Source organism: Hemitrygon akajei, chromosome 4 (assembly GCF_048418815.1).
Source record: "Hemitrygon akajei chromosome 4, sHemAka1.3, whole genome shotgun sequence".
Classification (NCBI taxonomy): Eukaryota; Metazoa; Chordata; class Chondrichthyes; order Myliobatiformes; family Dasyatidae; genus Hemitrygon; species Hemitrygon akajei.
In genome coordinates, this window is record NC_133127.1 from 175,614,306 (window position 1) to 175,637,150 (window position 22,845).

At 42.0% G+C, this 22,845-nt stretch overlaps 1 protein-coding gene across 7 annotated transcripts in view; it reads left to right on the plus strand.

The window, feature by feature from the left end:
• Nucleotides 1–22,845, plus strand: part of LOC140726980 (CRACD-like protein) — a 197,991-nt gene that overhangs the window by 88,841 nt on the left and 86,305 nt on the right. For all 7 annotated transcript variants that reach the window (XM_073044061.1, XM_073044056.1, XM_073044062.1 and 4 more), the window contains one exon: nucleotides 20,798–20,874. In XM_073044061.1, the coding sequence (XP_072900162.1) occupies nucleotides 20,811–20,874 (64 nt within the window). In that variant the 5' untranslated portion in view covers nucleotides 20,798–20,810. The remainder of the gene's footprint in view (nucleotides 1–20,797; nucleotides 20,875–22,845) is intronic.

Here is a 22,845-nt window from a genome sequence, read left to right on the forward strand (position 1 = left end):
CAAGAGCCTCCCGGTAGCCACCCTTTCAATTCCTTCATTGACAAGTTTTTCACATTGAACCCAGATGCGGGGTGGAGGAGCAGCGCCTCATATCCCACCTTGGTATTTTTCAACCTGGTACGATCAACTTTTATTTCCCCAACTTCTGGAAACATAATCTCTCTGTTTTTCTTTATTCCTTCCCTAACCCTTTGTTTTCCCTCATTCCCTCACTCCTCTTCTGCTGACCCATCCTCACGATTTGCACGTCTCTCTCTTATTCCACACCTCCTTCTCTTATTTTATCAGATTCCTTCTTCCTCAGCTCTTTGCCTTTTCCATCTATCCCCATCTCGACCAGTGCGGCCCAACCCAATGAATTCCTCCTGCGTTTTCGTTGTTGCTGCATTTGGTGCTTTCTGCTTCCAGAATTGAGTATTAAAGTTATTTCATTCTGTACACGTAGCTAGGTCCCATTAATTTCGGTTGGGTTGTGCAGACTCAAGGGCTTCTGCTTAGCTTTGTTCATCCTGCCTGTTATTTCTTCAAAGACTTCCAACAGATTTGTCAGACAAGATTTCCCCTTAAGGAAACCATGTTGATTTTGGCCTATTTTATGCTGTGCGTCCAAATGCCCTGAAACTTCATCCTTGATAATGGACGCTAACATCTTACCAAACACACTGAAGTCAGGGTAACTGACTATAATTTCCCATCTTTTGTCTCACTCCCTTCTGAAAATGGAGTGACATCTGTGATTTTCCAGTTCTCCAGAACCATTCCAGACTCTAAGGATTCTTGAAAGATCACTACTAATGCCTTCCCAATCTCTCCAGCTACCTCTTTCAGAACTGTGCGGTTAGTTAATCTGATCCATGTGACTTGTCTAACTTTAGACGTTTCAGCTTCCCGTGCACTTTTTCCTTGGTAATAGTGACTACATCCACTTCTGCTCCCTGAGTCTCGAATTTCTGGCATACTGCTGGTGCTTTTTACAGTGAAGACATGCACAAGATACTTATTCAATTCATCCGCAGTTTGTGTGTCCCCCATTGCTACCTCTCCAGTGGTCTGATGTCCAGCCTTTCCTCTCTTTTTTATACTGTATCTGAAAACTTTTGCTGTCATGTTTTATATTATTGGCTAACTTGCCTTCATATCTAATTTTTTCTGTCCTAATTGCTTTAGTTGCCTTCTGTTAACTTTTAAAAGCCACTGTTTGGAGGCCTATATATAACTCTTCTTTTGCTCTTACGGTTTCTTAACTCTACCCACAAGATTTTGCATCTTCTGATTCTATGTTGCGTCTTTCTGTGGATTTGATTCACAAGAATGCTTCTGGGAATGAAAGGGTTATCATATGAGGAACGTTTGATAGCCCTGGGTCTGTAATCACTGCAATTTAGAAGGATGAGTGAGGACCTCATTGAAACTTTTTGAATGTTGAACGGCCTAGACAAAGTAGATGTAGAAAGGATGTTTCCCATGATGGGAGAGTCTAGGATAAGAGGTTACAGCTGCTGGATAGAGATGTGGAGAAATTTCTTTAGCTAGAGGGTAGTGAATTTGTGGAATTTATTACCACAGGCAGCTGTGGAGGCCAGGTCGTTGGGAGTATTCAAGACAGAGTTTGAATGGTTCCTGATTGGACATGTTATCAAAGACCATGAGAAGAAGGCTGGGGAGTGGGGCTGTGGAGGGGAAAATAGAATCAGCCATGATTAAATGGTGGAGCGGACTCAGTGGGCCAAATGGCCTAATTCTGCTCCTATGTCTTATGGTCTTATGATTTAATCTTTATACCTGGAGAGCCACCCCACCTCCTCTGCCCAGCTGCCTGCCTTTTCAATAGTATGTACTGTATATCCTTAGATGTTAAGCTCTCAGCTGTGATCCTTTTTCAGCCGTGACTCAATGATGCCAGTCACTCAGTCATACCTGCCAAGTTCTAACTGTACTATAAGCACATCTACCTTATTTTGTGTATTTTATGCATGCATGTATAAAATTTTCAATCCTGTAGTCACCATTCTTCTCAATTTTGTCTCCATGTTGCCTGAAGTTAACTTCTTAGCTTTTTAAACTTTGTCTTATTCTTTATTCTAGAGATTTTAGTAATCTTTCTTGCACTCTCCTTCCCTTTTACTTTATTTGTACTTTTCTAAGCTATTGAACCCACTCCTACTGTTGTTTAAAGCCCTGTCCACAATCATAGTTATGTGATTTGCTAAGACCTAGTATCACATGGTTCAGGTGGAGCCCATCCCATCGGAACAATTCCCTCCTTCCCCAGTGCCCCAGGAATTCAAGCCCAGTTCTCTCACACTGCACACTTACAGTAACTCTGATTTTATTAACCCTGTGTCAAATTGTACATGGCCCAGGTGACAATCTGGAGATAATTAGATTTTTGATCCTTCATTTTAATTTAGTCCCTGGCTGCTCAAATTCCCTGAGCTCTTTCCCTCTTTCCTTGTTCTTCCTATGTCATTGGTACCCACGTGGACCACAACAACTGGATCTTCCTCTCATTACCACCCCCCACCCACCCCCACCACTGCCCACGCTCCTGTTTCCTCTGCAGGTCAGATGAGATGCCCTAAAGAGTACTAGGCAGACATTAATGTCTTCAGGACTCTCAATCATTGCAACAGAGAATTGTGTCTATTCCCCAATTATACTATCTACAACTAGAACTAAATTTCTCTTCCTTGCCCCTCTTGATGGGTTCCCTGAACCACATGGCCACAGTTCAGTCTGTCCCCACTTTTATCCACACAGGGAGCAACAGCTGGACAAGTTCAAGGGCTGAGGCTCCTCCAGCACTACTCTGGGATCCTCCTACCTGCCTCACTTGCAGTTACACTGTCTTGTCCCTGGCCACAGACTGAATTTCAAGTAGTTAAGCCAATGAGTATGACTGCCCGCTGAAACAGAGGATCCAGGTAACTCTCCCCTCCCTGATGCATTTTAGTGTTTGAAGCTCAGATCTCAGGTCATCAACTGAGTTCCTCGAGCAGCCGACAAGTGCTGCAGATGTGGTGACCAGGAACCGCGATGGGGTCTGCCAGCTCCTGCATTATGCACCTACAACACATCACCTGATTCTGCATTAACTGGATTAGTTGAAGTTTGGTGGCTTTTTATTTAACTACTGTACAAAAGCCTTGCCTGCTCGTCACCTGTGCCTCCTTGCTGAAGCCTCTTGAGCCAAAGCCTCAGATTCCCACTCCTGCACTGGCCCACTCACATAGTGGCTGCACCTTGTTGCGATGCCACTTTGTTATTAGCTGAGTTGCCACACACTTAGCCAATCACACTCTTTTAAAAATATCATGTTTACTGATATTTACTATTTGACTAAGTTTATACACCTTAAGGATTACAAAAATCAGAAGTCATTGCATTAGTAGGTTCCTATCTTAGTTGGTGTGGGCCGGCTGGTGGTGTAGTGGGATCAGCACTGGACTTCAAGGCAGATGGTCCTGAGTTCAAATCCAACCTGGGCAGCAGCAGTATCTCCACTGAAGAAAGGCCTTCTGTATCTTGCCATGAAAACCCTATGGACCCCATAGTCCATGAGGTCACGAAGAGTTGGACTTGATTTAACAACAACAACAAAATCTTAGTTGGTACCTCCATCACCTACGATCCATACCAGGTTAGTTTCAAACATGAGATCTGCGAAACTCAAGCAATAAATTACAATATAAATGAGAGCCAATAATTCTTTTTAAAACACTAATTTCAAGTGCTTAATTAAAGATCTTTTAGTTAATGGGTTTTCTCAAATGTACTTGCCAGGTATTCTGCAAAGAAAATTTGCTAATTCTGTGGATTTATGCAACGGCTTAATGCTTTCAGAGACTGGACTCCAATAATTGGCAGCAGGTGACAACTAATTTTGAACATCAATCTAATAGTAGATCCCAAACTATTGACGTCAACCTTGGAAGACAGCTGGAGAGTTATAACGGCAATTGTGTGCAGTAGCGTTGCTGATGTAATGCACCTTGAAGGTACAGCTCAGGAAATTTAATAACAATGCCCAAGATGTGAATAAGGGCTGAACAGTTAGTAGCAAGAAGACAATAAATTTATACTAATCAGCAGAAGAACCCAAGGCAAAATGAGGAGCCTTCTCTTTGAATGCAGCATTGCAGTGCACTCTCTGAAAGGTGGTTGAAATGGTCTCAATAATGTTCAGAAGGGATTGCAGGGGAGTGGGATTAACTCTTTCAATGCACTGGCATAGGCAGGAAGGATTGAAAGTATCATTTTGCAAGAAATTGCCTATTTCTGCTCCGTTGTCTTAAGATCTTCAGCTGCTCCCACTTGCTTGGATTGTTGTCACTATGGAGGTCAAACTTCCACTGACCCAGTTTCTTCTTTTTAAATTGTCTTTCTAACCACACCAGCATGAAGTTCTGCAGACGTTGTAAATTTTCAGCAGCACACACAAAATGCACAGGAGCTAAGCAGGTCAGGCAGCGAGCGAAGAGGGAAATGAACAGTCAACGTTTCGGGCCAAAACCCTTCATCAATCCTCAGAGATGCTGCTTGATCTGCAGAATTCTGCTAGTATTTTGTGCGTGTGCAGCAGATCTCTGTCCTACCTCCTAATTTTCTGCCCACTGCTGCCTCAGGGAAGACTCTCATATGTATCCTGTGCAGAAGCTACTTCAACCACCTTACTTGAATGAGAAACATTGGCTTTTCTGGCTTCTGACGCGCTGGAGCTGCATACAAAATCCTTGTAAAGTTGTTGAGTCAGTTTACCTGGACTACCACATTGAGAGAGTGGTTGAAATTCTTCCTGTCATGTCCATCCCATCTTGCCTGCAGCAGCATCTTCAAAGGGTACAGATAGAATGGACTCTCTGAACTGAATGGACCACTTAAGTGTTGGTTAAGAGTCAACCTCATTGGCGAGTTTGGAGATAAATATAGACTAAATAAGGCTGGCAGGTTTCCTTCCTTGAAGGCCTTTATTGAATCATGAGGAGTTTGCAATTATCAACTTAATCTCACCTTCTAGTCATAAGCCTACAATCTTTTTTATTCCTTTTTTGTTTATTTCAACCGCATTCCAGATGGTTTGGCTATATTTAAAGTAGAGGTGATAGGTTCTTGATTCATAAGGGGATCAAAGGTTATGGGGAGAAGGCAGGAGAATGAGATTGAGAGCCATGAAGGAATGGCCTGATTCTGCCCCTATAAGGAAAAGCTCCTTGCCTGATCTAGTTTCCTTCAACAGTTCCTCTCCCCTGGCTGTTTGCACTCTTCCACTTGAGGCAGCAGGAGCACAGTGGATGGAGATGCTACCTCCCGCTCCAGTAACTAGGGTTCAATCTTCACCTCTGCCACTATGCATGGACTTTTCACGTTCTCCCTGTGACTGTGTGTGTTTCCCTGTTTGCACGGTTTCCCCCAACATTTTTAAGAAATCTGACTGGTAGGGTTAATTAGCCACTAGCTTGTACGTGAGTGGTAGAGTCTGGGAAGAGTTAAAGCAAGAGTGAAGGTAAATGGGCAGCAATAAACAGTCCACTGGAGGAGCCTTGTGGTTTGAGCAACATCTTTGGAGCAGGGCTGGGGTAGGGACCAGCCCTCTTTGACACTGCCTGTCAAAGAGAGACATAGAAACAGGCCCTTTGGCCCCTCTAGTCTGTGCCAAACTATTAATCTGCTTAGTTCCTGAATAGCTCTCCATACCCCTCCAATCCATGTACCTATCCAAATGAGAGAGGCAAGTCTTCTTCAAATTTGTCATGATTTGAAGAGACTTCACAGTAGAACAGTATGATGGAGACACAAGAGATTGTGGATGCTGGAGTGTGGAGATTGTTGCTCTGTGTTCCAGCATCAGTATTCTCTGTGTTAAATAGGTGTTTGGTGGCTGGCACAGTGTGCCCAGAGTTATTTATATATATGAACTGGTAATTCTCTGTACAGTAGCTTCTTGAGTGGTCTTTCATTGATTCTGATATAGTTAATATTTTCATAGTTTTCTTGAGTATGCCCACAAGAAAATGAACCTCAGGGTTGTATATGGTGACATTATGTACTTTGATAATAAAACTTACTTGAACTTTGAGCAGCTGAGCGGATACAATGAGAGCCAAGCAGGTACTGGGATATGGGCAGAAAACACTTGGTTTCAGCTTGATGTGTAAACTTCTTTACCGAAGCTGCACAATCTTGCAAACAGACGGCAGCAGCAGGTGCCAGAGGAGGGGAAGCAAGGTGTCCCAGAACCCGAGAGCCATGGTGGAACCTGGAGAGGAGTGGCAGAAAGAATGCAGGAGGAAAGTGGTACACGAGTGATGCCCCTGCCCCTGCCCAGTATCCACAATCTCACCTATGGCGGATGTAATCATTAGCCACCTGGGGTGTAAGAGATTTCCTAATAGAGAGACTGATTTAATCTGCAAAATAACAGTTCTAGTGCAAGCCAAGCAATTCTGAAGACTAGTATAATGTACCAATAATTAGCCAAGAAAGGCTAGATAATGTCTGAAATTCCCTTGAATCCTGCTGTGTAGATTCACCTGTAGTGAATGTAAAACGTGAGTGAATTGATCACAGCTCCACTTTCAACAAATACTTTCTAAAAGGTCTCTCTCCATTTGAGTGGCACCATGAACAGATAAAAATGTTTCATGCAAGGATTGACATATGCTTGACATATGTTGTGAGGGAAATTAATTAGCTTTTGGTGTTGCTCAGTTGTGCAAGGAGTCTCACTCCTGGAGGAGGTTATTCCTGAAGTTTCTTTTCTGCGACAGCCTGGCTGTTTTCCTTGCACATCTGTTGCACGGGACCTTCTGGCAAGCGTCTCATTGACCACAAGGACATAAAACAGGAGCAGGAATAGGCTACTGTCCTCTCGAGCCTGACCACTAGGCTAAAAACAGTGTCTATCTCACTTTTTAGACCACTGAATGGACATCTTATATAATAAGATGGACTCTTGACCTCCTAATCTACCTTGCTATGGCCTTCTACTTTATGGTCTGCCTGCACAGTACTTTTAGTACCTCAGTGTACAATTGTGTAATGTACACTGTAGATGACATGCAAAATAGCTTTTCACTGTCTGTCAGTACATATGACATTAATAAGCCGATATTCCCATTCAATGTGATCATGGCTTCACATCATGCATGATGGTCCCAACTCCTCTTCTGCGCCAGTTTGTCATAACCCTCAATTCCCCCAACTTTCAAGAATCTAGCTACCTCTACTTTAAATAGATCTAGTCGTCATAACTCTGAGATGGAGAATGCCAGACATTTCCATCTATCTTTGTTTTGAATGACCAGCCACTTGTGACTATGTTCCCTTGTTTGAAACTTTCCCAATAGTGGAAAAAGGCTCAGCCTCTGCCTCTGCCTTCATGTGTCTCTTCAGGATCTCTGTTATTTCCATAAGGTCACCGCTCTTTATTCTAAACAAATAGTACACGTCTCTTCATGGGATGATTCTCTCGTCCCAGGAACAAAACTGGTTAATCACTTTTGGATTGCCTCCAATGCTACGATAACTTATAGTAGTTAAAGGGATCAAACTGTTGAAGACCAGGAATACACTTCTCCTTGAGTGGGTGTGGGAGCTGCCAACCTCTGCCTTTCATTTTCGGTATCTTCCACGCCAGCTAGAATATGGACTGTACTGTGTAAAGGATGTGTTTTGAGGACTGCTGTTCTTTTCTGGCTGCTGTCCAGTAAGGTGTTGGGGGGATGCTTGAAGTTAGGTGAGATCCCATTGGAAAGATCACTGGTTCTGGTATCTGTGTGTAAGTTGCATTGTTTGCGTGCCTGACACCAGACTGCCAAATCAGATGCACTATTTCAAGCTCTGTCATGGGATAAGGTTATCAGGCAGGCTGAGGAAAAAGGGGAAAAGAACTGTAGATACTGGAAATCTGAAATAAAAACAGCAACTGTTGGAAACGCTCACTATATGCAGCACCTGTGGGCAGAGAGGTGGATTTAAAATTTCAGATCCAAGACTATGCACACTTTCACGCTTCAATCTTCACAGACACAGAGAAATATCCATGTGCTGAGTTTCCTTGAAGATATGCAACATTCCTATTGTCCTGGGACTCTCTGGCCCATGACAGCTGCAAATAGAGAAGGAGCATTTGGTTGGCATTAAAAATACACAAGGCCATGAATTTAGGGCACATGCGTACACCTGCTGTCGACAGCAGAAGAACCTCGCCTGCCTTGTCTGTTGCAGCCTGCCCCATCTGGGGAATGTTCTGTGGTTCTTGCAGTAGCCCCATTAGCCACCTCAGAACCTTCAAATCTGGGCTGGTTGTAAATCTTCCTTGACCTTAAGGTACTGCCTAAGAAGAAGGAATGTCCTAAATGCTCTTTTCAACAAGGACATGGTGAAATGCATATTATTTTTTGAGGATCTTAGTTTAGCATTAGCAGTAAATGCAACTTTGTTCACCTGAGCTAACGTCCAGAAGTTTGTGCCTTAAGGCAATGTGATGTTGCCCCAATGTCCTCTGGCACAGTGTGGGAAGAAAAGATTAGAACACTGGCCAAATGAGATGGGTTACCCAGTGACTGGACAAGGATTGTGTATTTGTGAGCTTGATCTTGGAATTTTCATTAAAAACTGAAACATAAAGGGAAATAAGCATCAGAAAATCCTGAGGTGTGACAGAGGAGAGAGGACTTCTACACCTGCTTATTCAATCACACATAAAGTGCTGGAGGATTTCAGCAGGTCAGGCACCATACTGTATATGGAGGGAAATAAACAGTCAACTTTTCGGACCAAGATCCTTCGTCAGGACTGGAAAGAAGGAGAAGAAACTAAAACTAAGATGCCTGCTGAGTTTCTCCATCGTTCTGTGTACGCTGTTCAAGATTTCCAGCGTCTACAATTTCTATTGTGTCCGGGTGCACAATTCTTCATCCAGTGGCATGGAGGCAGACTTCATCAACCTGTGCATACACAGTCTACATAAAACACAAGCCATGTGTGTGCATGAACATCACAGAAGCGTTATCCAGCTGTGCTCTGTGTGGCGCTGAATGCCAGTGAGGCTTCTCCAAGCAGTGGCATGTCACGTGCATAGAGGATCAAAAAGGAAGCCAGAAGAATTTGTATATCCTCTTTCCCCTGTTCCACCTCTGGATTTCCTTACTCCGTAACACCACCAGGCGAGATTCCTATTCCCACCTCTAGATGTGACATTCACCTAGTACCTCAACCCATTCCCTCCCCAACGAGGGAATCTATTGATTTGCCAGCTCAAAGCCCTCTTGCCCCACTTTTTCCCTTTCCATCCCTAGCAACCAATTTTCCAATTGATCTGAACCCAAAATGAATCTGAAAGGCAAAAAAAATATGAAGGGGCCTGAAATACAAAGCAATAGGAAGGTAAGCAGAATCTGTGGAATGCAAAACTGAGTTCCAAGGCCTGCCATCAGAACTTAACCGTTTACCCATCTCTCCCTGCTCTGATGAGATCGCTGGTGCCTAATCACTCAGCCTGCATAACTGAGCTCACAGTCAGTCGTTGTGGGCGCCTCTCCTAGACAACAGTGTTGCTTGCCCATCACCAGCCTTCCAGTGCATTAATAATATACACCAAGCTTCCTAGTCTCGGCACGATAATACCCACCTGCCATCTTCTTGGCTCCAGTGGCTGAGGTGGCTAAAACAGACACTGGAGACCCATGTTCCAGTTGCTTTAATATAATGAGAAGACTACCATCTCAACAACCCCTAACAAGCATATCATAAAATCATTGGATCGATGAGCCTATGTACACTACTTTGCTATTCCTCTTTTGCACTGTTTATTTTTTTTATCATAACTTATTTTTTTTCTTGCACTATACTGCTGCCACAGAACAGATTTCACAGCATTTCTCAGTGATAATAAATCGGACTCTGAGTCGTACACCACAGAAAAAGGCCCTTCAGCCCACCATGTGTATGCTGCCCATAGTATAGATGAGCTTTATTTGTCACACGCACATTGAAATGCACCCTTTTGCATCAGCGACCAACACAGTCTGGAGATTGTGCTGGGGGAAGCCTGCAGGTGTTGCCGTGCTTCCAGTACCAACGTGTCACGCCCAAAGATCACTAACCCTAATCTGTACATCTTCAGAACGTGGGAGGAAGCTGCAGCACGCACAGGAAACCCACGGCATCACGGGGAGAGCATGCAAACTCCTTACAGACTGGGTGATTGCTGACGTTGTAAAGTGTGGTGCTAACTGCTACACTACCGTGCCGGCTTATACACTACTGTACCGCCCTGTGCTCATCTATACTAGTCCCGTTTACCCACATATGTCATCTTTGCTTTGGCGATTTGGGTCACACGTGATCTGTCTCGTGCTGGACTTGTGGCTGCATCTTTCTTTGACGATCAAGTTGCTCCCATTGACCTGAAGTCTTGGTTCAGTGAAAGGAAGTTGAGCATGGCTCTCCACGTCACATCCTGTGACCCTACCCCCAACATTACTCTGCCGGCCTTTAATGACTGGTTTTGCCATAGGCCTGTTTTGCTCTTTTTGAATGGCTCTGGTAATTTTATCAGAGACATCTGAAAACAGACAAACCTGATTTAAATAAAATAAAAGAAACTAAAATTATTGCGGGTAGGATGGGGAAATTTAGTAAGTTTATTTATAACAAGTTACATAGGTATTTGAAAATAACCAAAAAGCTCTATTAAACCTTTGATGAAGATCAGGTGTCCATTTCAGATGGACATGATTGCTCCAGATGTATCAACTATTAATCCCGTCAGCGGTGTGTGTTGTGGAGTGCTTCTGAATTTGGTGTTGAGGTTACAGGTGTGCTAGGTCAGATACACCTGTGGCTGCACCTGACCCTGGCGTGTCCTGTGCTCCCTCACTGAGCTACTGGCAAAGTTCTGAATGTGTTGCTGCACACTTTGCAGTCAGTCACGGGTATCTTTGGAGCTCCCAACCACCTGACAACAGGCTTCGTCCCAGTATTTTCAGATTAAATCCCAACTCAGTCATATGACACTTTCAAAGCTTCAGAAAACATCGATTACACATTTCCTGTCTCCAGGGTGGATTCTTGATTGTCCTACCCAACTGCTTACAAGCCTCAGGCAAAGGTGCTTTACAGCTGTAGGATTTGCCTAGAATTCCAAGAGGAACAATAGGGTTTTCCTCATATATATTGGAAGAAGGATAGATGATTAATGTCCAACTTACATTTAAGTGTCACAATAATTTTGAGTGCCACAACTAATAGGTGTATAATTTTGATAAAAAGCACCATCTTATTTTAAAGTCCCTTAGGGTTTACGGATGATAAAAATTAACAGTAATTTAATACATTTGATAATGATTGCACTCTTTCTGGAATCTTAAACTAGCTGAATTGAATCTAAATAAATTCAGCTAATGTTAGCTAATGGGATGGTACATTGTTTTAGGACCTTTCCACACTTGGGAGATCTCTGAATTTAGGAGATTTAGTTTCCCTTTTCTCTTATTACTGCTTAATGAGCTGTGTCTCTAACTGTATATGTTATACACCCAGTGGCCATTTTATTAGTATGTTTGTGGTCTTCTGCTGTTATTGCCTGTCCTATTCAAGGTTCAATGTGCTGTGCATTCAGAGATGCTCTTTTGTACACCATTGTTGTAATTTGTGGTTATTTGAGTTATTGTCACCTTCCTTTCAGACTGGGTGTTGTCCTCTGACCTCGTGCCCGCAGAACTACCACTCTCTAGATTTTTTCTGGTTCCTCTTTCCCCTTCCTGAAGTCACTAAACATTTCCTCAGTTTTGCTGACGTTGAGCGAGAGTTTTTTGTTGCAACTCCACTCAACCAGGTGCCCTAACTCGCTCCAGCAGGCTAACTCATGATTCGTCCAACAGCACAGTGTCACTGGCAAATATGAAGATGGCATTAGAGCTGTGCTTAGCCACGCAATGTGGGCATAGAGAGTAGAGCAGGGAGCTTTGAAGTGACTTTGTTGGTAATCAGCGAGGAGGACATGTTACCAATCGTCAGTGATTGAGGTCTGCCGATGAGGAAGTCGAGTATCCAGTTACAGAGGGAGGTACAGAGGCCCAGGTCTTGAAGCTTGATGACGAGTTTGGATGGGATGATTCTGTTGGACGCCAAGTTGTAGTTGGTGAACAGCAGCCTGACATATGAGTTCCTGTTGTTCAGATGATCCAGAGCAGACTGAAGGGCCAGAGAAATCACATCTGCTCTGACAGTAGACAAACTGGAGCAGATACAATGAGATCAGCCATGGTGCTGTTCTTAATTCTTACATTCATATATTCCCCCTCATGATTTGACTGTAATGTTAAGGGTGTAAAATGAAGGGCTTTCAAAAAGGTGCTAGTCCTTAAAAAAAAAGAGATTTGGAACAGAAAAAAAGATCAGTAAAGTGGGATAGGAAATAACATACATGACGCAATGATCCAGTATAATAACTGATTTAAATTGAGCAGGTGAAGGTGGGCATAGAGGTGATTAGATCTGATTGTGATCTAGTCTGATTGTGGAGTAGCAACTAGGGACTGTGCACAGTAATACACCGGTGCACTGCATGAACTGGAGAAGGGGAAAAGGAAGCTAAAGACTATGAAAGGAGGGAAATGTACAGCGAGCTACCACTCAGTGGCCACTTTATGAGGTACAGCTATGTTTGTGGTCTTTTGCTACCTGGAGCCCATCCACCTCAAGGTTCAACCTGTTGTTCATTCAGAGATGCTCTTCTGCACACCACTGCTGTAACGTGTGGTTATCTGAGTTACCGTCACTTTTCTGCCGGGTTGAACCAGTCTGGTTATTCTCCTCTGACCTCTCTCATTAATAAGGCATTTTCACCCACAGAAATGCTGTTCGTTGGATGCGTTTTGTTTATCCGCACCATTCTCTGTAAACTCTAGAGACTGCTGTGCATGACAATCCCTGGAGATCAGCAGTTTCTGAGATACTCTGGTACTAACAACCATTCCACTGTCAAAGTCACATGGATCACATTTCTTCCCCATTGTGATGTTTGTTCTGAACGACATCTGAACCTCTTGAATGTGTCTGCATGCTTTTATGCGTTGTGTTGCTGCCACGTGATTGGCTGATTAGATATTTGCGTTAGTGACCAGATGTACCAAATAAAGTGGGCACTGAGTGTGTATGCACATATCTGTGTTTATCATCCAGTATTTTGCTGACATTTACATTCATGTTTTCAGAGAACTAAAGAACCCCTTCAACATTTTTACCAATTACTATTTTTACCAGACGGGTGGCTGATTATTAAAGACGCAGTCTGACCAATGTTTAGTGTTTTTGTAGCCTCAGCTTGAGACCTGGGGAGCAGAAGTCCTACTTTTAGTGCCCAGTAGACCACAGTGAATTAATGACCTGTTTTCTTTACCCTGTGCTATATCCGATCCAATCAATTTTGTTGGAAGAGAAAATTGGATGGAGTGTGAAACAGCCAGACTGATTTATTGTTGCGAGATTTCTCAACTACATAACTCTTTGCACTTTCTACAGTTATTTGTAATTTAGTGATTAGTTTTGGCTGGGTATTGTTTAACTTTCAATTAAAATTCTGGATTTAATATTTGTTCTTTCGGTGACACTCAAGAAGAGGTTCCAGGATCAACGTCCCCTCTAATTTTTTTTAAATTTTTTGCGGCTCTGCAGGCCACCTAGTGCTCAGAGCAGAAAATTTTTACGTGGCCTAAAAACTGCGTGGCACTTCAGATTTTTTTTCTCTAATATGAATACTATGACTACTTTGAAAATTGAAAAATCACTTACTTTTTTGTTTATTAGTTGAAGGATATAATCAAATACAGTAGAACAGAGAAAATCTTTCACGTTTCTATTTTGTAAACTTTTTCTAGATGAGTCCGATTCCAGAGGCTGTGTGCGTGGGAGCATTTCAGTTACTACTCGGCTGTGCATCCATGCAGCTAAGAGGAACCACTGGCTAGGATAGGAAATTCATTAGTTTCCATTTACAGGGTCTCCTCAAGTTAGTTTTCCGGCAGGGATTATTGAGTTGTTTGAATAATGCTCATAATCGCATGAAATATTTCTGCAAATAGTAGTTACAAGCTTTTTGACAGGGCTATCTGCCATGAAGCCTTGATAAATACGGAAGTTTTAGTTGTTCCTGCCACTGTTTTTATTTTCCCCTCAATACTGGAAAATAAATGTTATACGGAGCCTCGATAATCCGGCATGCTTGGAACTTTAGTGCTGGGCTAGCAGGTTTTATGGGAAATTGGATGTTATTCTGATGTAATATCCACACACTCTTTCACTTTTTTAAAAAAAGGTTGTACAAAGTATTGTAATTTTTCCATGATTCTGTTAAATTTAATGGGGAGGTTGGGAAAAGGGTCCATTTTCAGTTTGGTTGGAGTGAGAGATCTGGGACCCTGGTGAGCTGGAAGGGAGCACGGGAGCCAGGGCCTCTGTGGGTTGGAAGGGAGTGTAGCAAACGTCTTGTGGTTCAGATGCTGAGCCATCAGGATTTCAGAATCGTCAAGTAGCAGCTTATTACAAGGTGAAACATCTGGAGGTTTGTAGTGTCCCCTGTATCCTTCACTGGGGATATGTGTCCTTCTATCTACAGGTACTCCAATATTATAAACTTGTGCATAATGATCACCTTGAGTTTTAGAATTCATGCAGTTAAAGTTTTAGATGGATTTTCAGCAGAAAGGAGGAAAAGAGATCAAAATAAGCAATTGAACCAACAATTCCAAAATTTCTGAACTTTTTTTTTTACTTCCCTTAAAATGTAGTTATTTCTCTTAACCAGATGAACAATCATGTTTATGTGCAGTATTACTTGTTGTGTTAGTATAGTTGCATGGTTCCATAATTAGTACCATGGAACCATAGAACATTACAGCACAGAAACAGGCCTTTTGGCCCTTCTTGGCTGTGCCGAACCATTTTTCTGCCTAGTCCCACTGACCTGCACCTGGGCCATATCCCTCCAAACCCCTCTCATCCATTTACCTGTCCAAGTTTTTCTTAAATGTCAAAAATGAGCCTGCATTCACCACTTCATCTGGCAGCTCATTCCACACTCCCACCACTCTCTGCGTGAAGAAGCCCCCCCCAATGTTCCCTTTAAACTTTTCCCCCTTCACCCTTAACCCATGACCTCTGGTTTGGCAATTCCATTATAAAAGTTAAAATATATTTGAACTACAGTTTAGAAAGGCATTTACACAATGTATTTTAACCAATTTACAATATATTTGATTTTGATTAAATTACTCAACAGGCTTACTACAGTCCCAATTATGAAATCAGGATTGTAGTATGCTTGATGTGTAATTATTACCTTATCATTAAATATTTAGTAAGTTCAAGCCTTGCTTACTTGATAGTCATTTCTTCCTCAACATGGGTACAGTTAGTTCGGTGATTTCTCCGATGTGCTATCAGTTGTATTACATTCCATTGTAATAGAGGAATCTGTTATATCTGGATATTCTGTTTGTGAGATACAATGTTTGTTAGCTTAAAGCCAGCTTTGCCCTCTTTAGATTTCTATCAGAATCTGTCACGTAATTTTGGAGAAGATCAAAGTTGCTCACCCCAAAGCTCGTTTCTTGCCCAGCTTCACCCAAAGCAGGCCATTATTTCATGGTGTACTGCCTCACCTTGTACCCTACAACAGTGACTTTAAAAGTCCCTCTTTTCCTGGGGAGAGCTGGGTAGTCTCAATGTTGTGGCTGCAAAGTCAAGCCTTTAGGGTGACGATGACAAAGACCACACATGATGAATCTGGAATAAAAACCAGGTTGCTGGGAAAACTCAGTGGGTCAAACAGCCTCTGTGGAGGCAAGTAATGTAAGTCGACAGTTTGGTTGAGACCCTGCATCAGACTTCCTTCCTTTATTCTGGTGGGATTGTCCGCCTCTTAAGGAAAGGAAAAAAAGCTATGGAAGTCTGCTGTTATGAAGGGGGATTGACTCTCCAGTTCCCAGTGGCTCCTATTCCAGGGCATTGTTTTGCTGACCTTAAAGAGAGCAAACCTTCCTATTAGTGGAGTGGATAATTTAAACTGTGGAGAAAATCTATTTATTTTTGTCTCCGTTAGAAAAAATTTTTGAACTACACACCAGGCCAAGAAGGAAAAGCCACAAGCTTCCATTTTTTGACCATTGAGATCTTGAAACCACGATACCTATTTCTGACGGAGACAGACCTGCATCAACAGCAGTTCATTTTCTGTTGTTGCTATTATCGTTTCTGTTCTGTTGCTGTTATCATTTAGTTATGCTGTGGACTAAACTTAAGGGTTAAGTTTTTGATTATTTCCTTGAATCCCACTGAGTTGCATGTTATATAATGTACTTCTACATAAAAGCATGAATATACAATGTAAGACAGTGAAGCAAGAGCAAGTTACTTGACCCCCTTCCCCTTTCTCCATTATGGCTTACCTTTTGCTTCACTATTTCCTGCACCATTAACAAATTTCTTAATATCCGGAAATCCATTGATTTCTGTCATGAATGAATACACTGCCTGAGCCTTGACTTGCCTCTATCAAGTGGATTCCAAAGATTTGCTCCTTCTTGTCTCCTTCCAGAGTGGCTGACCCCTTTTTTTAGATTTCTTTCACTAAATCTCATTGCCTTGGCTGAGGGATCATGCATCCACTCTGTCGTGTCCGTAATAACTTTGTATGTTTAGATAAGTTTGCCCCTATTCTAAACTCTAAAGCAGGGATTCCGAATCGCTTTTTATGCCAAGGACCCTACCATTATCTGAGGGGGTCTGTGGACCCCAGCGTGGGAATCCTTGCCACCTCAAGAGTTTGGGCTCAACATGCTAAATTTTTTGTACATATCATCTGCCATCCTAGGAATTGGTGTGGTAAATGTTGCAAATCCTCTATTGCAAGTAGACCCATCCTTAAGCAGAGATAAGACCACTACAAAATATTCTAAATGCTGTCTCACCAGGGCCTGAGATGATTGGAGAAAGATGTCTCTTCTACTCAAATCCTCTTCCACTTCAGTTTGGTTCCTGTTAAGAACAGATTTTCAACTCGTTGGGACTTTCTTTCTGTCTCGTTATCTGCGATTTGCAGCGTGTGTATTCTGAATTAAAAAGTACAGCAAGGCGAAATCTATTTGTACTTTATCAGCTCACTGCAGCTGTTAACCCTAAATCCTTCAATAGTTCAACAATAAAAATGTGTCTTCTACTTCATTAAATCTGTTCTGTAGGACCAAAAGAAAGGGCTTGCACTGGGATGTAATATTGCAAATTACTGTCAGCAGATTAACTTGGAACTTCTCAGTTATTCTTAATGCACTGAAGGAAGCAATGTGTTGGTTAGATTTCTATAGATCTGCACAGTTATGACCGCATTGGCTGATCGTTGAGCCGTGAGGCGAAGGTAGTTGTGATGATGATTATGTGTGCTTACCTCAATAGTTGGTTATGACATCTAATAGAATGGTTCAAGGCTTTAACCTTGCGTTTTAAAAAAAATTGAATGACACTGAGAGTAAAATCAAAAGGAAAATCTTTGGAAATATGAAAAGTTCCAGAAATTCAGAGGAGGCCAGCCAATATCACAAACTAGTGATGTTTTGGAAGTCCGGTGGAGGCTTGTGAGTAAATGGGATATTTATTCCAACATAGTTTTGACGATAGTTTATAAAAATGAAGGGCCAAATCTGAACAGCTTAATATTTTATTATAGATTACTGTAGATGAAACAAGTGATCCTTTCAGAGATGTTTAACTGGTTAATTGGTTTATTCTCGCATATACTGAGGTACGGTGAAAAGCTTTGTTGTGTATGCCATCATTTTATCACTTTAGTACATCGAGGTAGTACAAGGGAAAACCAGTGACAGAGTACAGAATATAATGTTACAGTTATTGTCACGTGTACTGAGATACAGTGAAAAGTCGGTCTTGCATACTGTTCATACAGATCAAATCATTACACAGTGTATTGAGGTGGAACAAGGTAAAGCAATAACAATGCAGAATGAAGTGTAAAATCTAAATGCAAAACAGGTAAACAATAAAGTGCAAGATCATAATGATCTTGATAATGGTCAAGAGTCCATCTTATCGTACAAGACATCCATTCAAGACGCTGTCAATAGGAGTCTGATGCTGTTTTTTTTAAATTAATTTTTTATTAGTTTTTCAAAACATTTTACAAAATTAAAAACCCCAAATCCCAATGAGGAGCATTAATACAGTGCAAGATTAAGCATACAATAACAATATGCTACAAAGGAAGAGAATTTAACAAAAAAAGCACCTAAATTAAAGACAAGTGAGCTTAGTGTCCTCCCCAAGCCCCACAACACAAGAAAAAAACAACAACTCCAGACCAACCACCACACAATATAGAGAGTATAAGTCCGGACAGTCAAACTCCCAGACTGTGAATACACTTAGCAACAGAGGATAATAATGCCTACTACCAGAAAAAAAAAAAGGGAGCTGAAAGCAAGGGACCGAAAAGAAAAAAAAAGAAAAAAAAAACCCTAGTCAAGAGGAAGGTTATGAAAGTACTCGGTAAAAGGTCCCCAGACCTTATGGAACTTTAGATCCGAATTAAGAACCGATTGAATAGCTAAAGCAGATTTAGTAGGTGATCTGGTAACAGAGGATGATCGGTCCAGTTTAGGATCCAACCAACAGTTGAAATCACCACCCAATATAAGAGAGTATGAGTTTAAGTCTGGTAGTGAGGAAAAAAACCGTTCAAAAAAGTTAACATCATCAAAGTTGGGGGCATACAGGTTTGCTAGTGCAACTTTAGTGTTATATAGTTTACCAGAAACAATAATAAAACGGCCATTTGTATCAGATATTTTATTATGGAGTTCAAAAGGAATATTTGAGTTAATAAGAATGGAAACTCCCCTAGCTTTAGCGGCAAAGGATGAATGAAAATGCTGACCCAGCAGGGTTACGAAGGGAAGGTTTGAAACCACGATCAAAAAGCACTTTCATTGCACCTTTAAACTCAGCGCGCATCTTTAAGGTCTGGGGTGCAAAATCTTCCACAAAGCGAATGGTTGTATCCTTGAAAGGAAGCAACCCCCTGCGACGCGCCTCTACGATCAGACTGTGTTTTACCTGGTATTGATGGAAACACAAGATTACTGGTCGCGGGCGGGAGCCCAGAATTCCGGGGGGAACGTAAACTCTGTGTGCCCGTTCGAGCTCGGGCGGCTTCGGAAGCAAATCTTTCCCGAATAACTCACAGAGAAACTCGGCGAAAAACTTCACGGTTGATCCCTTTTCAGTCGCCTCTGGTAATCCCAGAATTCTGATGTTACAGCGTCTGCTGCGATTTTCGAGATCCACCATTTTGGAAAGAAGTTTGTTAGATTTTTCCTCTAAGCTGGAACAGAGAGTCTCCAAGTATCGAACACGACTTTCTAAATCTTCAGAAGTCGAATCGATGCGAGATAAGTGTTCAGCATGTTTGTCCACTTTATCGTTGATCCGATCCAGTTTGTCTTCTAACTGTTTGAAAGTGGTTTTAAATTCCTTTAAGATTTCGTCTCGGAGCTTTCCAAGCACAACCAGCGTCTCGTCTGACGGGGTCATAGCTTCTTTTCTCCCGGGTTTAGAACTCTTGCGGAAGTCCCCAGCGGTTTTAAATTCCTTTAAGATTTCGTCTCGGAGCTTTCCCAGCGCAACCATAGTCTCATCCGACGGGGTCATAGCTTCTTTTCTCCCGGATTTAGAACTCTTGCTAGACATTGTAAGTTAGATATATTCACAGGCAAGTAAGAGATACCGAAATAATTCCTAACTAAGGTTTAAAAAATGGAGACATTTAGTGCAAAGGTAGCGACAGTAACGGAACAAAAGTTCGGAGCAGCTAAACAGTCGCCATCTTACCAGAAGTCCCTGATGCTGTTTTTAAGGAGCTTGCACGTTTTCTGTGTGGACATGTGGGTTTCCTCTGGTTGTTCTGGTTTCTTTCCACGTCCTAAAGCTCTGTGGGTCGGTGTTAATTATTCACTGTGAATTGCCTCTTGTATACTCGAGGTGAGTGGTTGAATTGATGGGAAGTGGGGAGAATATATTACAAGGAAAATAAGCAGCGGAATAGAATGAACCAGCTTGGACTTAATGGGCCAAATGGCTGCTTTCTGTGCCATAAGGAAATGTGAAAATGCACTGGGATGTATTGAAGCCTCTACCTTGCAGAGAGGAGTGAGTTATATGGATCGGATGGATTTATGGTTTACAAAAGGAACTGGTTTCTCAGTGAAACCATCATCTCCTGGGTTATATTTCTCTGTTCAGATAGTGCATTAGAATTCCTGAAAGTTTGCTGTTCAGTCAGAAGTTATGTATTTATAGTGTGATTAAATTATAATGAGAAACATTCTTTTACAAATTGGATGCTTGTCCGTCTTTACTTGTGTGTAGTTTTTCCATTGATTCCATTTTATTTCTTTGTTCTACTCTTAATGCCTGTAAGAAAATGAACATCAGGGTCATATATGGTAAGGTGCAGTACTTTGACAATAAATTTCCTTTGAACGTTGAGCATACTGTTTCATACATTGACCAGAGCAACTCAGTAGTGACTGGATGAGGCCTTGATTCTCCATGAAGAGATTCCCAGTTTCAGGAAAAAATGGGGAGAATGTAGAGAGGTTTTGGAGAAAGTGTCTTAAAAGACTAGATAATAGCATGAAGATTAAATTTAACATGATTATTGTTTCACAACATTTTGAAAACAATGATTCTGAAAAAATTAACAACCCTCTGTTTCTTTGCCCAGTGGGAACACCCTAATGGCTACTGGTTTGACAGACCCCAAGATGCAGGAGGCTGAAGGGACCACTGAAGATAGTTCAGGTAAGAAGCTTTATCATCTCTGTGAAATGTGCAAGCTTTTGCTTTAGTTTTCATAGAAAACATTCTAACTGCTGAAGGGTGGTGAAGTAATTATAATGAGCAGGTGCAATACAGTGTGGGGAAGTGTAAAATCATGTACACAACAAGAGAAAATTTGCAGGTCCAAGCAACGCACACAGAATGCTGGAGGAACTCAGCAGGCCAGGCAGCATCTGTGGAAAAAAGTACAGTCAACATTTTGGGCCAAGTCCTGCTGAAGGGTCTTGGCTCAAAACGTTGACTGTATTTTTTCCCCATAGATGCTGCCTGGCCTGCCGAGTTCCTCCAGCATTTTGTGTGTGTTGTATAGTCATGTCCTTTGGTAGAAGGAATAAAGGCATAGATTATTTTCTAAATGGGAAGAGAATTCTGAAATTGGAGGTGCAAAGGGAGTCCTAGTGCAGGATTCCCTAAAGATTAAAACTTTCAGGTTGAGTCAGTAGCAAAGAAAGTAAATGCAATGTTAGCATTCATTTCGAGAGGACTAGAATATAAATGCAAGATTATGACGCTGAGGCTTCATGAGGTGTTGGTCAGATCACATATGGAATATTGAGTGCAGTTTTGGGCCCAATATCTTAGGGAGAATGTTTTGTTGTTGGAGAGGATTCAGCGGAGGTTTACAAGAATGATCCCAGGAAAGAAAGTGTTTATGTATGAGGAGCATTTGATGGCTCTGGACTTGTGCTTGCTGAAGTTTAGAAGGATGAGGTATGGGGTCTCATTGAAACCTGTGGAATACCGAAAGGTCTTGGATAGAGTGAATGTGGAGTGTATTACCTCCCAGTAGTGGGAGAGTCTATCACCAGAGGGCAAAGTCAGATTAAAAGGTTGACAGGTTCTTAATTAGTGAGGATGTCAAAGGTTATGAGGCAAAGGCAGGAGATTGGGGTTGAGAGGGAATAATAAATCACCTCATTGAATGGCAAAGCAGACCTAATGGAGCAGATGGCCTAATCCTGGTCCTATGTCTTCTGGTCTAGACATGGACCAAGTTGGTGGTAAAGGGGTGCTGTTGTTGTGCATGAGTCACAGGGTGTAATCAGAACATAGCAGTCCTGATTTAATGGAGTATAGACTGGGGTTAAGCAAAGCTCACACACATCCTCTTTCCAGTCTTCCTGACTGCAAGGCTGCCCCAACTTAATGCTTCCCACTGGATTGGGGTTAATCTACAGGATAAAGGGGAAAGTGGTCAACTTTTGTCAGCTCATTGAATTACGGTTCACAATTTGTGCTTGCATCCAAGACGTCCTTCAACAACATGGGTATGACAACACATCCATCAGATGAGAAAAGGTCTTCAGCCAATCAGCTTCCATCACACAGCACAGCTGCTAATAATCCACTGCTCACAGGCTTCATTTTCCATGTATTAGGAGCCATCACTCAATGAAACATCAGTGATAACATTTGTGACTGTCTGCTGTACGAGCACAGCCTATGGCCATCTAGGGAAAAAAAGACTCTTTGACAATCAACCTCAAACTCTTCAGCAAGCTCCTGGTCTACAGAGCAGCATTGATACGGTAGGTAGGGATAAAACTACAGTGGACACCTCAAGTACTGGAGAGGTACCATCAATACAGTCTCTGCAAGATCCTCCAAGTCCAGTAGTAGGAGAGGCAAACCTCTGGTTAGCTTGCAAGGTTTTGATCACAATCAGCTTGTTACAGTGCACAGGCCACACCAAGCAACTGGAATCAAAATCAGCATCCCGCCCCAGGCTCTCTCCCACTGAAAAGGTCTTCAGGAGGAAAGAAAAATAGTTCAGCTTTTTCTCAAAGTCTTCTTGAAAATCTGTATCTTTACGAAACCTGAGAATTGTGAACTCCCAATGCCTGTTATAAATCAATGGCTACTTTATTCTATGCCATCTACAACATAGCTGGCATACTTAGAAATAGTCACTAGTAAGGAAATGTGCTTGCA